This window comes from Pseudoliparis swirei, chromosome 6, assembly GCF_029220125.1.
Source record: "Pseudoliparis swirei isolate HS2019 ecotype Mariana Trench chromosome 6, NWPU_hadal_v1, whole genome shotgun sequence".
Lineage (NCBI taxonomy): Eukaryota > Metazoa > Chordata > Actinopteri > Perciformes > Liparidae > Pseudoliparis > Pseudoliparis swirei.
This window is the reverse complement of record NC_079393.1, coordinates 20,001,973-20,015,311: the sequence shown is the minus strand read 5'-3', so window position 1 is coordinate 20,015,311 and position 13,339 is coordinate 20,001,973. Positions and strand designations below refer to the sequence as shown.

The 13,339-nt window shown below is 42.5% G+C and overlaps 1 protein-coding gene and 1 long non-coding RNA gene across 2 annotated transcripts; one reads left to right on the top strand and one right to left on the bottom strand.

The window, feature by feature from the left end:
• The first annotated feature begins 1,911 nt into the window (after nucleotides 1–1,911).
• On the top strand, nucleotides 1,912–7,331 carry LOC130195408 (uncharacterized). Its single transcript, XR_008832054.1, has 2 exons — nucleotides 1,912–2,097; nucleotides 5,011–7,331. It is a non-coding gene; the product is annotated as an uncharacterized LOC130195408 (long non-coding RNA).
• LOC130195403 (protein mono-ADP-ribosyltransferase PARP12-like) lies at nucleotides 7,332–13,215 on the bottom strand. The gene is made up of 11 exons (XM_056416909.1): nucleotides 12,825–13,215; nucleotides 12,038–12,173; nucleotides 11,655–11,919; nucleotides 11,404–11,553; nucleotides 11,126–11,315; nucleotides 10,836–11,004; nucleotides 10,423–10,658; nucleotides 10,209–10,296; nucleotides 8,932–9,062; nucleotides 8,379–8,530; nucleotides 7,332–8,210 (listed from the first exon to the last, which is right to left on the bottom strand). Exons 1-11 carry the CDS (start codon nucleotides 13,142–13,144, stop codon nucleotides 7,957–7,959), a joined length of 2,091 nt encoding a protein of 696 aa, XP_056272884.1. The 5' UTR covers nucleotides 13,145–13,215; the 3' UTR covers nucleotides 7,332–7,956.
• Between the last annotated feature and the right edge of the window lie 124 nt (nucleotides 13,216–13,339).

Sequence of the window (13,339 nt, the reverse complement as noted above, 5' to 3'; positions counted from 1 at the left end):
TTATTCCATATATATATATATATATATATATTCTTAATGGATTATGTTCATGTCGCCCTGTGGAAAGAGTAGAGATAAAGAGCAACACGTTGGTTCACGTTTCGATGAGGTCATCTTGCTCCAAGTCAAAAAACAGGATTACAAATCCAACTAGAAAATGCATTTCCTGCTGAAAATGCGTTGGAATGCTAACACCTGAAAGCTTGAAGCTGAAAAATAAAAGCTAAATTGCTGAAAATGTTTGAAAATAGCTGAAAATGTCTGAAAATAGCTGAAATATGAAATGAATAAATGAAAATGTCTGGAAATAGCTGGAAATGTCTGAAATTAGCTGGGGGGAAAAATAAAAGAAGCTGAACATAGCTGAAAATAGCTGCCAACAGCTGAGATAGGCTGAAAATAGCTTAAACATCTGAACATATCATAAAGGGAAACTTCCTGCTGAAAGTGTTGAAGCACAAATGTATTTAGTGGAAATGTACGTATAACTGGAAAAGATAAGCAAAACTTTATCATCTCAATATTCAAAGATATGAATCACAACCCAAGAAATGAGAGAGAGGGGGAAAGTCAGACATGAGAACCAGAGAGAGAAATAAATAAATGAATAACTTGAGAGACAGGAGAAAAATAAATAAAAAAATAGAGGGAGAAACCTGGGTGAAGGATAGACAAGATCCAAACACTGAGTGGATTTTCTACAAAAGCATTTGTTAAACCCTGTCAAAAAAACATGATCAAATCACCAAAATAGTAGAATCAATCGAGGAAAGATTCAGCCCAACGCGCCGATATGTTTGTTATTTTTGTGGGTTAAATGTGACCTGAGAAACTCTGAAGCTGGTTCTCCTCTGATATCTCTCCATTTAAAGACACGCGCGCACAAACCGTTGGGTCTGTTTTGTGGTTCACAACAATGTATGATAAACAAGAGTGTGTGTGAGATTAGCCACTGATTAGCCCAGACATGGGCAAACTACGGCCCGCGGGCCATATCCGGCCCATTAGGCTTTTTAATCCAGCCCGCCGAACTTGTCCAAATCGCAACTTTGTTTACTTCCGGTGTACGTTGGCGCAGAAGGAAAGTACTCATCACACGAAACCCTTCACCATGATTTGTCAATCCGTTTGTCTGTCAACATTTTGCGGAAAAAACAACCAATGAACACTCAGTAAATCACAAAGGACCTCCCACCTCACAGGTGAGGCTCATTTAGAAACAGCCATTTAAAGTATTGATTTGTTTTCAATACTGTGTCGCATAATTTAATGCTAGATATTATAACGGCTCAAAAAACAAAAAATCGCCGCAAAAAAAAGAAATATGATATGATTTCATATAATCCTTTTTCACAGAAGCGTTATAACATGTCACAGTAGGAAAACCACAAATGTAAACTAGAACGGGCACTCGGTAGAGCGCATACCTTCGCATATCACAAGATTGAGCATTGAATTATGAACATTTTGGCATTAAATGGATATAAATTGACCGCGCTATGGTAAAAAGAAGATTTTAACCTTTTCATGACCTTGACCTTGACCTTTGACCCGATCGATCCTAATCAAATGGTCCCCGGATAATAACCAATCATCCCACCAAATTTCATGCTCTTCGGTTTAATACTTTTTGACTTATGCTAATAACACGCACACATACAAATACACGGCGATCAAAACATAACCTTCCGCATTTTCAATGCGAAGGTAACAATAAGACTTTAGCTGCTTCAGTGACGTGGCGTTAACGTCACCAGTACATTGTAGCAGCTTGACTTGGTGTCTGTGTACTTATTGCGTTGCCTGTCGGTGTGTTGAGCACCGCGGGACCTTCTTCTGTCACACATGTCGAGTGGTGAAGGTAGTTAAGTCGCTGTCCTGTGCTGAAGGTAATCGATTATCTAGCCGACCCTTCTGTCCTGTTTTTAAACCAGATTCACGCCGGAGGCCAAGGCCGGTCGGCATCCGTTCGTTTACCTGCCGTTCGGGGCCGGCCCCCGTAACTGCGTGGGCATGAGGCTCGCTCAGCTGGAAATCAAAATGGCTCTCGTGCGTCTGTTCCGCAAGTTCATCATCGTGGCCTGCTCCGAGACCGAGGTGGGTGGACACTTTAAAACACGAAAGACAATCTGTCTCACACTACTGGCGTCTTAGGAATGAGTCGTACACACAGAAGATCCATTTTGACAAAAAAACTAGTCAAGGTATTAAGAGACAGCTTTTTTTCCACAAATTACCCAATGATTTATGCTGTAGTTCAGGGTGGGTCTCTTCTATTGATACGTGGTTATGAATGTAGCACCCCAACACTCTAGTACACTGGGTCTAACCTTTTTTCAGTGATGTACGCCCCGTGAAGTATTTTTTCAGCCAAGTACCTCCTAACCAGCCATTTTTGGTTGAATACACAGCGCTGTGCCATCAGTGTCTGATTTAATATAGAATATATACAATTCTGTTCATGTACTTACACTTATATTCTATTTTTAAATGATTTTTTGAATGGATGCTCATTTTAAATATGTTTTACAAATCTCACGTACCCCCTGGAGTGCCTTCACTTACCCTCAGGGGTGCACGTGCCACCATTTGAGAACCACTACTCTAGTAGATCCATGTTAAATATTTCAACAGGAATGTTTGGGTTTGTTTTTTAAAGTAGCTAACACGTAGATTTACCTGTATATAGTGGAAATTATATTCCCCTGTTTATAATAAAAAAAACTCTCCAATTTAGCAACTCGTGAACTAAAAAATATAGCAGCTTGAATTCATTCTCTTTTAAATGCTCATCTCACTTAACCACTGTAGTTGCAGCACAATGTCCCCACCCCACCCCCTTATTATTTATTTAGATAACTTTAACAAGTTACTTCTTTTTTATGACTAAAATCTCTCATTTAACCACTTATTAAATTTAATTACTTTCAGGTTAATGACCATATTGAGTTATTTCATATAACTTAAGAACCAACTTGTTTTATTGGTCTACTTTTTCCACAGGGCGACATGAACATAATCCATTAAGAATATATATATATATATATATATACGTTCATTCCCGCGCTCCTACATATATATATATATGGAATAAGTTGCTTTTACATACCCGGTACTATTTATTATACTTTATTTATGCCTTACAGTAGACTTGTAATGTTTTGATGCATTGTGGCTCAAAACTGAGCGGACGTGTTGGGCTGCAGCTCAGATTTTGTTTAAATTCAGTTTACATTTGGTATGATTTAATATTTTATTTGCACACTAATTTAAATGTTTTTTTTAGTTTTTGCCAACAGAAAAATAATGCAGCAACCAGCTTTAGGTGCAATGGTTTAGCATTGAGTAAGTCTAGAGGACTTAAAGGTGCGTTTGAGAAGGAATAACTAGTCGCACTGTTGGGAAGACCAACATGTAGACTGGATTTTAATATATACATTTGATGCCTGATTACAAAAAAAATCTTTTTGGACAGCTTGAGCTACATAATTTGTGAGGGCACCCTTATGACCAGCAGAGGTATGCGTTATACACACAGCAGAGTGTTAATTGAGATTTGAACCAACACCGTTATTGGTGGCGGTGAGGCTTTAATTGGTCACTGAATATGGTTTGGATAAATGTTTTTGTATATTGATTTTCAAAAAATGGCACTTTATTTGTAGATATTTCACTCACTATAAATGTGGGACTACCTCAATAGACAAAGAAGTTCATGCGTCTAAAATCCTTCCCTCTTTACTATATAGTGCACTGTCAGCCATTTTATTTTGAGTGTTCCAATTCTGGGTTTCAAATGTCTATTAGGGGCCCTAAAGAATTGTCGCAATGCAATGGTTAATGTGTTATCTACTTTCCACGAAAAATCCAACAACTAATGTGCCACATTTCAAAGATATGTAAAGATCCCGTTAATGTTTTTTTTGTTCCTGCGGGTTGTAGTTTTACTTTCATCCTCATCCACCTCAGTGCAATTAACTGCTCACTATTAAAAGTAGTAAATGAGTGAACAAGGTAGTGATGTTGGTCACTGACACAGGTAGGTTTCAAGTTTAATGTACATTTTTTATTTTGCATTAACATTGCATAACTGCCATCTCGGCTGGTATTTACTTGCCAATATTATTCCCCAAATCTTATGTACCGTATTTTTTGCACTATAGGGCGCACTAGATTATAAGGCGCACTGTCAATGAATGGTCTATTTTCGATCTTTTTTCATATATAAAGCGCACCGGACTATAAGGCGCATTAAGCGGGAAAAAAACAGTCAGATAAGTCAGTCGATCAAACTTTATTAAACGCGTTCACAATAATTCTCAACATTATTCAAACGTTAATGAGCGTATTCACAATAACTACCAACCTTATTCTGTTGTATTTTGGGATCCTTATACACACACTGTAATATTATGGTGAAGCACAGTATTGTAACGGACTGAGGGAAATGTTATGTCCGGATGTAAGTGAACGTCTCACGAGCTGGTAGCTGTGAGGCGTGTCTGTGATTGGACAGCGAGTGATGTTGTTGTGTGTGTGTGTTGTGTTCCGCGGGTTCGGAGCGGAGCTATGACCCGGAGCAGACGTGAAGCTGGTTTTGAGGTTTCACGGCGGTTTGTTGTCGTTTTGGCGTAGGCTACGGCCAACAGTAGCTTGTTCTATGTTCCTTGAATAAACACCCTATAAGCCATCTACGTCTCGTAGCGTTCCTGACCCAGGGTCGCTACAGTATGTATTACTCCGCGACGCTCCTGGCTACGGTAGCCGTAATGCTGCAAGCGGTGCGGCTTTGTAGTTTACCAAAGTCGTACTAAAACATTTTGACTTAGCGCCGTGAGCGCCTTGTACCACACAAAATCTCTTAGACGTCAGTAAGCAAAACCAGAATTAATCCATATATACGGCGCTTCGGATTATAAGGCGCACTGTCGTTTTTTGAGAAAATTAAAGGCTTTTAAGTGCGCCCTATAGTGCAAAAAATACGGGTATATTGTTCTTTCCTCTGTGCAGGTTCCTCTTGAGTTGAAGTCGTCGAGCACTCTAGGACCTAAAAATGGCATATTTGTGAAGATTCAACGTAGGGACCCGACAGAAGGTCACGAGAATTCTTCGCCAGACAAGTAGAAACTGACGAAGACGAGTCCTATGAAGTGATGAAGCCTTCTGCGGGGCCATGTTGTTAAGGATCTGTTCCTTTTTAAACGTGATTCGGAGGGAACGATATGCCTCAAACAAAGTGCTCGTCTTGTGCTTTTCTTCTTGGCAAGCGAGCTGGAGAATGGAGGGATGAGGAGACCAGAGTAAAGAGAGAGGAGTGAATAAAGGAATACAACTGTGCCTGTTGGAGCTATTTGACACTAGTATTTAGTTATTTTATTGAAAAGTAATATTGTTAATCATTGCTTATTTGGGTTGGATATTTTGACAAGTTAGAATGGCTTTTTCACATGATAGTTTTAGTTTCATTCATTGTTTAAATATATTTAGTTTTTTGATTGTCTCACTAATCGTGTAACACTGTGGGCACCTGTGATTATATAGGTACAGGACCAGCATGCACTGGGGTGTTCTATGTTTTTTTTTACCAGCACATGAGAGGCAGTGTCAACAGTTTTGTTTGTTCCTTCTGTTTGTTTGCTTGTTTGTTTAGTAAATATATGATCAGAGTAATGGAAAACAGAAATCGACATTAGTTTCTTTTGGCTGCGTCAATTACAAAACCCCATTTATAGTTGTGATTGATTTATTGCACACATGGCCACTACAGTGCCTGTAACCATATTGATTTTTTTTTTTAAATAAATTTTGCGCAGGTGTCATGAAAAGGTTATTTAGGGAGAAGCATATTATCCATTCACTGTCGATCAAATCTATCACCTGACCCTCAAGGTTTGCACATTCCTTTATTTAATGGCAGTCTGTTGACGGTGCTGCCATCTTCACCACGGCGTCCTCCTGTTTCACGATGCCACAGTGAGGTCATGTGTCTGATAATCTCCCCAGATGAAAGCTGCTATTTCAGAGTGAAAACAAGTTGTTTTGTGATATGAAATCATCATGTTGTCTTTTATTCCTGATGAGTCAGCGTTTATCACAAGTCTCAAAACAGGAAAGTGGACTTTACTCGCCCAAAGTTTCTCAGTAAAAACTTAAGTCAACCTCAAAAGGTTGGAGTAAAAGCATTTTATCCTGTTTCTCTTGACGTCAATTCATTTTCCTTCAAGGAGAACATCTACAGCAAGGAGACACACACACATGTAAAGAATATATATTATAGCTTAGCACAGCCTAGTATTGTTTGCATAAATATTATGTGTAAGATGGAAAACACTGAATGGAAGTTAAAATCTCCAGCGGAGCACTCTGGTGCCTGACTGATCTAAAGAAAGATAACAGTGACACTTGGTGAGGTTTTGTGAGCCCCCCTCCTCCGCATCCACACATTCCGGAGGTGATCACATACAAAGAGCTCTCTATACTCTCAGAGCGTAGGAAGGGTCCAGATGTGGCCATTATTCTCCTTTTAGACACTTGAGGCTACTCACTGACACACACACACACACGTGAAGGGCCCCTTTTGACAAATGACCTCCAGCGCATCCCACCTCGGAAGAGATAAGACTATCTTAGGAAACTCCCCAGCTCAGACAAAGGAAGCTACATGTGAATTCCATCTTTCTTCCCACACTCTTTTTCACAACATATGCACTCATTGGCAGACGAGAAGAACCAATGAAGGAGCGACAACGGCGGAATCAGAGGGACAAGAGCCAATGAGAAAACCCCACCCCCTTATCTCCTGACGAATCAGAACTGTTCCTTTCGGCTATTTAAAATGGCTGCACACTCTGAACCGGCGTCTTCTCTCCAGCGCTGGGGCCACTGGTCCCAGCTGAGGGGGGTCCATGCATGATGTCCACTTGTATCCTGATTTCTGAATAAAACGCTAACAAATGTAACGTAGAAGTCTACCGCTCTATTTCTTCCAGTGAGTGTCGTCCAGGTGGTGTGTCGCTGTCCAACTCCAACACACACACATAGCTATTCATCAGGCAGGGGGATACGTCTTACTTTACTCTGAGAGGCTTGTATTGAATTGCATCCCTGCACTAATTGTAATTGTTAATTTATACATTAAGAGTGATTTACTGATGGTTAATTCAAATGTATCTAATGAAAAATGTATATTTCACCAGCTGTGATTAAAATGTGCCTGTTTGAAGGATCTGCACTTACAATGGGTCAAAGGTCACTTGTGTGGAACTAAACGTGTGCTGATGAGATTTCTCTGTTCTATTGTTATTCAATACCAGTAAAAAGTCACCTGTTAATTGATGTTTTTCTTCTCTACTTTATTTATAGCATTTTAACAAACAAATACAGTATAATTTGAACAGAAACTTACATTTACTCAATGTCCCTAGTGTTACATGCTAGGGGGAAATACTTAGCTATTGTTACCAAATATGATATTTTTTATTTGTTTTCCAGTCCTGCTCTTGAGACCCAACAGTAATTAATTTGGACTATATATATGTTATTATTGTTTTTATTTGGGTCCTCTGCAGTTTCCTCAGTGGGCAGATGGAATAGTTTAATCTGTGATTTTGCTCAGCTGATATTCAACAAGTAGTGTAATACACTGTAATATACATATTACAACCAGTTCATTCCATATCTGAACACCAGATTATCTGTGCCCCTCGTTAACTATTATTTACTCCATTAATGACCTGCAGCAAAGGTTAGGCCAAGGAAAAGCATAAATTCACAAATTGATCAAGACACTAACAATCGCACAAAGTAACCCCCTCTACACGTCTAGTCTTCAGATAATAACATAACATTATCAGTAAATAAAACGACTACTTGTCCTTCAACTAAAGAAACAAAAGCCACTAATCCCAGTCAAAGTGAAGTGCACCCCATAATAAGTTTGACAGTCAGCATTGTAACTCATGAGTAGTCGATGAGATACTCTGGATAGATCTGTTGTTTCTCAAAGACAACATAGATGCTGGGGTTGCTCTCGCTGTCCACACAACTGTCGTAGAGGGTTTTGCCGTTTCCTTTTGGGGGGGGCCGGACATCGCTGCTGATCCCCTTGGTGAACTCCCCCACCAGGACCAGAGCCACAAACATGATCTTGTTCAGGGATTCGGACTCGGCGTATATGTCCGAGTAGGAAGCGTCTCTGGCAAAGTAACTCCCTAAAAATAAGAGAGACTGCGTTAACACGGGCGCACAGCGAGTGGGAGGGGCTCGGTTCTGCGGGAATACGCCGATTTTATCAGGATCTAAAAGCCGAATGCACCTGGAATAAGACGGTTCATTAGTGGAAAAGACATTTGTGTATTCATCATAGGACTGGGTGCTACCTTTGCCATATAACGTGCCATGGACTCCACACATCCTCCAGTCAAAGTTCTGCTCACAGATGGCCTCAATCAGGGACTCGTCTGTCCCGTGGAACAAGTAATCCTCATTCCCAGACGTCGCTCCGTTCCTCTCCTTCATCTGCTCTTTCTGCCTGAACACGCAATGCAGGAAACAGGAATGTGAGGACATGCACATCATTCATTAGTTCTTAGTTTTGTTGAGTGATTGCATATCTGTAAGCTCTGTTCTTGGTCTGCCAACTCCTGAGAAACAATATCTCGAGAGCTGCTAAACGCTGCAACCGTCTGTCTGCTGCTTCGGAGCTTTTAGAGCACGCCGATGCCCACGAGAACGCTGAGAGAACCCAAACGTAAAGTTGCGGGCCAGAAAATCAATGAGCTTAAACTCACTCGTAAGCCGAGGAGTCGGGGGATAGTTGGCGGCAGGTTCAACGCGACGAGAGCGGCGACACCTTTCACCTTGTTTATGCATTCAGCGGTGTTATAACATATTGTTAGTGGCTTCAAGCCCAAAAGGCCCATCTGGATTTACCACTGGAAGACTTTCCACAGAGAGGGGTTCTGGACCCTCTGGATGCTGTTCAGTCTACTCTTGGGCATGGTGAGCTTAAACAGCTTCTCAATCCTTTTGTACTCAATCGCCGAAGTAGGGAGAGGTACGAGCTGAAAGACAAGAGCACGGTGCAGATACACGGGGCATTAATGCACGAGTTCATGTTCAAAATGAGAAAACAACTGAAATAGTAGGTAGAGTGTGGTGCAGACAATGGCAGAGGGAGTCGTTTGGCCCTGGAGGACTTTGAAAGGTCAAGTGAGAGAGTGTGAAACAAAAAGGTTGAAAAAAAACAACAGAAAGTTGACACAAAAATGTAATCTGGGAAATTCAACAACGCTAAATTAAGCAGCTGGGGGACGTTTCAGGTTACACTGAGCTCCTCTCTTCTCTTCTCTCTCTCCTTTTGGATGAATTTACATCTCTCCATTGCACACTACTAACTCTGCTTCCTCCCCGGAGTCTTTGTGCCTCTCATAGGGTCCATTGGACCTGGCTGGGTCTGAAGCTGGTCCTGACCCCTTGCCCCTGCATCCAACCCCTAGCCTGGCCTCCCAGGGTTTTTCCTGCATAGAGAAAATGTGGGCGCGCGCCTAAGCTGTTTTCCCGAACGCCTATGACAAATCCCGAGCGCCTAGGCAAAAAAAAGTCTGCGATGAAAAAAAAAAAAGGGAAAAAAACTGTGTTCATCACGTGCATGTCAGCGAATATGTTCTCAATAGTATGTTTCAATTAGGCTACAGCCGAACCCTCGTTCTGTTTTGATCAATAGTAATCGAGTTGATAAGCGTGTCTTCTTGTCAGATCAATACGCAACTGTGAGGTGAATGGACAGAGCGACACAGACCGTGCGCCCCCTCCTCTCTTCCTCCTTCTGTTTCATGGATTGTGGAGGTCAGGATCATGGTCCATGCCTACGACTCATCATTCATATATTTCTGTCACATTCATTCTGTCACATTCATGAACACATGTCATCTATTCTTAAGTCCATCCTGGAGAGGGATCCTCCTCTGTTGAGGTTTTTCCCCTTTTTTCCCAGTGAAATGTTTTTTTCCTATGTTTACATACATCTATTGCACATATTTAAACAAGCATGTTTTTTTTGTTTTTTTTATAACCTCACTGATCATTCAACAAATAAATGAAAATTTTAGACTGAATTAAAAAAATAAAACACATGCAAAAAACTATTTGAAACACTTCTTTTGGGGAAACAGGGAGAAAAGGAACACAGTAACACATGCTTTGTTTACCTTGTATCCAAAATCCGGTAGAGCAGTTGTGTCCCAGTGGGATGGGAAACTTTCCGCTGTGGAGGAACTGGCCCCGTGTGTCGATGCACTACGAGGAGACAAACAGAAGAAGTGTTTGACTTGTTGCGAAGTCCCTTGACACACAGAGACCCCCAAAACAGCAGTGTTAGAATGCATCTTCATATCTCCATGGAAAACTAAATAATACAAATACCTGCTCAGCTTCACCTCCACATCCTGAGAAGACACGAAGCGGGGCCTCCTTCTGACCTCTCGCTTGGTCTTGTATTTTACATTCATCTGAAACATCTGCTGTGTTCCCGCTGCACCCTTTAGGTCGAGGACGTACTGATGCTTGCCAGTGCCAAAAGGAATCTCTGTGTCTCTGTCGGCCAGGTACACGTTCTCCAGAGTTTTGGAAGTAACAGAGGTTGGTACGCCGCCATCACTCTACGGAGAAGTACACGGAGCCGACAGCGAGTCGTTTACGGTAAGATGGGCCAGAAATGGAATGGGGGAAATCAATAAGTAAAAAGAGTGGCGGCAAGTCAACATGTGCTCGTTAACTCAAACAGGTGAACGGGGTAAGAACAAAGACGCGGAGATGCATTATTGGGACCGACTGACCTGTCCAAACTCCAGCCATATCCCGCTGTCGTCCTTCCAGTACCATAGCCACTGTGTCGTAAGAATGAAGTGAGGGGGCTTCGAGATCGAGGAGACAGTGGACAGGCGACGCACCGGAGACCCTCCATGTGTCATTGTCATGAAGTCAACGCAGGGGGCGGATTCAGAACTGAAAGCAAGCAGTAGAAGTAAACCAACAATTCGCTCATCCCCAAAACGCTTGAACTACCATCTCGTGCTCTATAATAATTTCATAAGCAAGAGAAGTGTCCGTTTCTTCATTCATGCACCTTCGAAAAGACAAGACTCTGAGCACCGCCATGGCGGCTGATAGCGGATCAGTGGAGCTTGTGTCATTCCCCGGCTCGCAGTAGGCTTTCTCAATGTCTTCCATCTTGGGAAGGTCTTTCCAGGTCACACCATCACCATCCATCACCTGCCATCTGAAAGGCAGGTGCCAATGGACACGGGCACACCTATCTGTGAATGAAACAAAACATAAAACCAATGATTCACGTAGATCTACAGATGTGTTGAGAAGTTACTGCAGCCGTGGCTCCAGAGTTACCGTTGAAGCTGCAGTGTCTGCGAATGAAGAAGAGGCAGATTTCATTCCGGTCAGCGTCGCTTATGGGTTTAGCTGGTAAAGGGGGACCAGTTGCAGATCCAGGTGTTTTTGGGCAAAGCTGCTGAGTCGGGGATCTCACCTCTGGCAGCACTGCAGGAAAGACACACACACACTTTAAAAATCTACTGTGCAGACTGTCACTAACTTAGGATGAAGTTTAAAAGATTTTCTATTAAAAAAAAAGTCCTTGCCTTTACCGGGAACAGCTGGTCTCTCATGTTGACCCAGGATGATGAATTTATTTCTGTAGATCTCAAGAAGGTTTTTAATGTTCTCCTGACTGACTCCTCGGAGAACCTTTTCGTCTTGCGCGTCAACACTGTGGGATCTCTTACACGACGGGCCAAACTTGCAGTCACCATGGAAATGGTGATGGCAGACGTGAAGCTTGGTGCACGAGTCGGGGAACTTGCAGGAGCCGTGCTGACCATTTCCCTTGTTGTAATGTTGGCAGACCTAGAGGGGTGTACATATCTATTTGACCCTTCCTTCAGAAATGTGCATCTCTTTCTACACAGTATCAAGAGGTTGTGAATGTCCTCCTCTGTCTCCCACGGTTACCAGTGCGACCTACCTCAGGAAGCAGAGAAGGATCATTCTGCAGTAGCAGCTGGAACAGCTGTTTCTCGGTCAAATCGTGAAGCCCATGTTGTTTTAAAATCCCTGCGTTGTGTGGCTGAGACAGACTATGGGGCTTTTTACACTTGGATCTGAAAGGTAGAACGTTTTTTATGAAAATTAATCACTGAACAAATACATCTTTACATTTGGTCTATGTACATATGGAGGCCTCTAAAGTCTGATTGAATAACCTCGAACAAATTGAATGTTTAACTTTCCGTAGTGAAATGTGGGCTATAAATCACATCAGTCCATCAGGGGTTAAATGAACTTAAGGCAGCAATCTACACACGGCTTTGTAATTGTTTACTTACAGTACTCTAGAGTTATTCAGGGTCATAATATGATGTGCATTACTGCCATCTGCTGGTCCAATAAAGGAATAACACTTAATAAAAGCCAAGCTTTTTTTTTTTTTGTAATCTTACAGAGAAGTCTTTGTCTAAGTGTGTGTTGTTCTGCGCAGGAGGCCCGCATGTGACGCCTTTCCAAAATAAATATCTCAATACACGTCACCACTTCCTGCTTGTATTGACATCTTTCTTCAAATGTGTGGCGTGTAGGGAAGTTCAGTAAAACAAACAAGACTATAGACATACAAGTGGCCACCAAACGGAGAGGAGTGCACGCCCTGATAGTCCAGGGGACAGAGCTCTCACGTTAATCAGGAACTAAAGCCTTTAAACGTTAACTACTTTCTCCATTGTTACATACAACTCGCACTCACACGCGCTACTCACCCGAAAGTGCAGACTCCGCACACGTAATGCCTGCACAGGTGTAACCCGTCGCACTGCGCACACTCTCCGGGTTTCTTCTGGCAGACCCGCAGGCTGGTCTTCGCCACCAGCAGACTGTCCGGGCTGAGCAGTGCTCCCCCGGCGGCCTCCTGCCGGCCTCCCTGGATGGCTACCTTAGCGTCGTCGAACAGGACGCCCCGCAGGACCGCGTCCGCGACAGTGAAATACTTTCTGATCTCCTCCTTCAGCCGCTTGAAGTTCAAACTCCCCTGGTGGTCGCACAGGGTCTTGGTGACAAAGTTGGCGATGGCTGAAGCCATCCTGCAAGGAGTTCCGCTCAAAGACAACTCGGCTGTTGTCGAGTGGACTCGACTAAACGGGAAGAGCGACGCCCGACCACAGGGAAATGAAACTGAAACTTAAAAAAGAGTGTGTGCGTGTGTGTGTGTGTGCGTGCGTGTGCGCGTGTGTGGCGTCATTTCGAAGCAAGTGGAAGAGAACAAGCTGTGATTTAT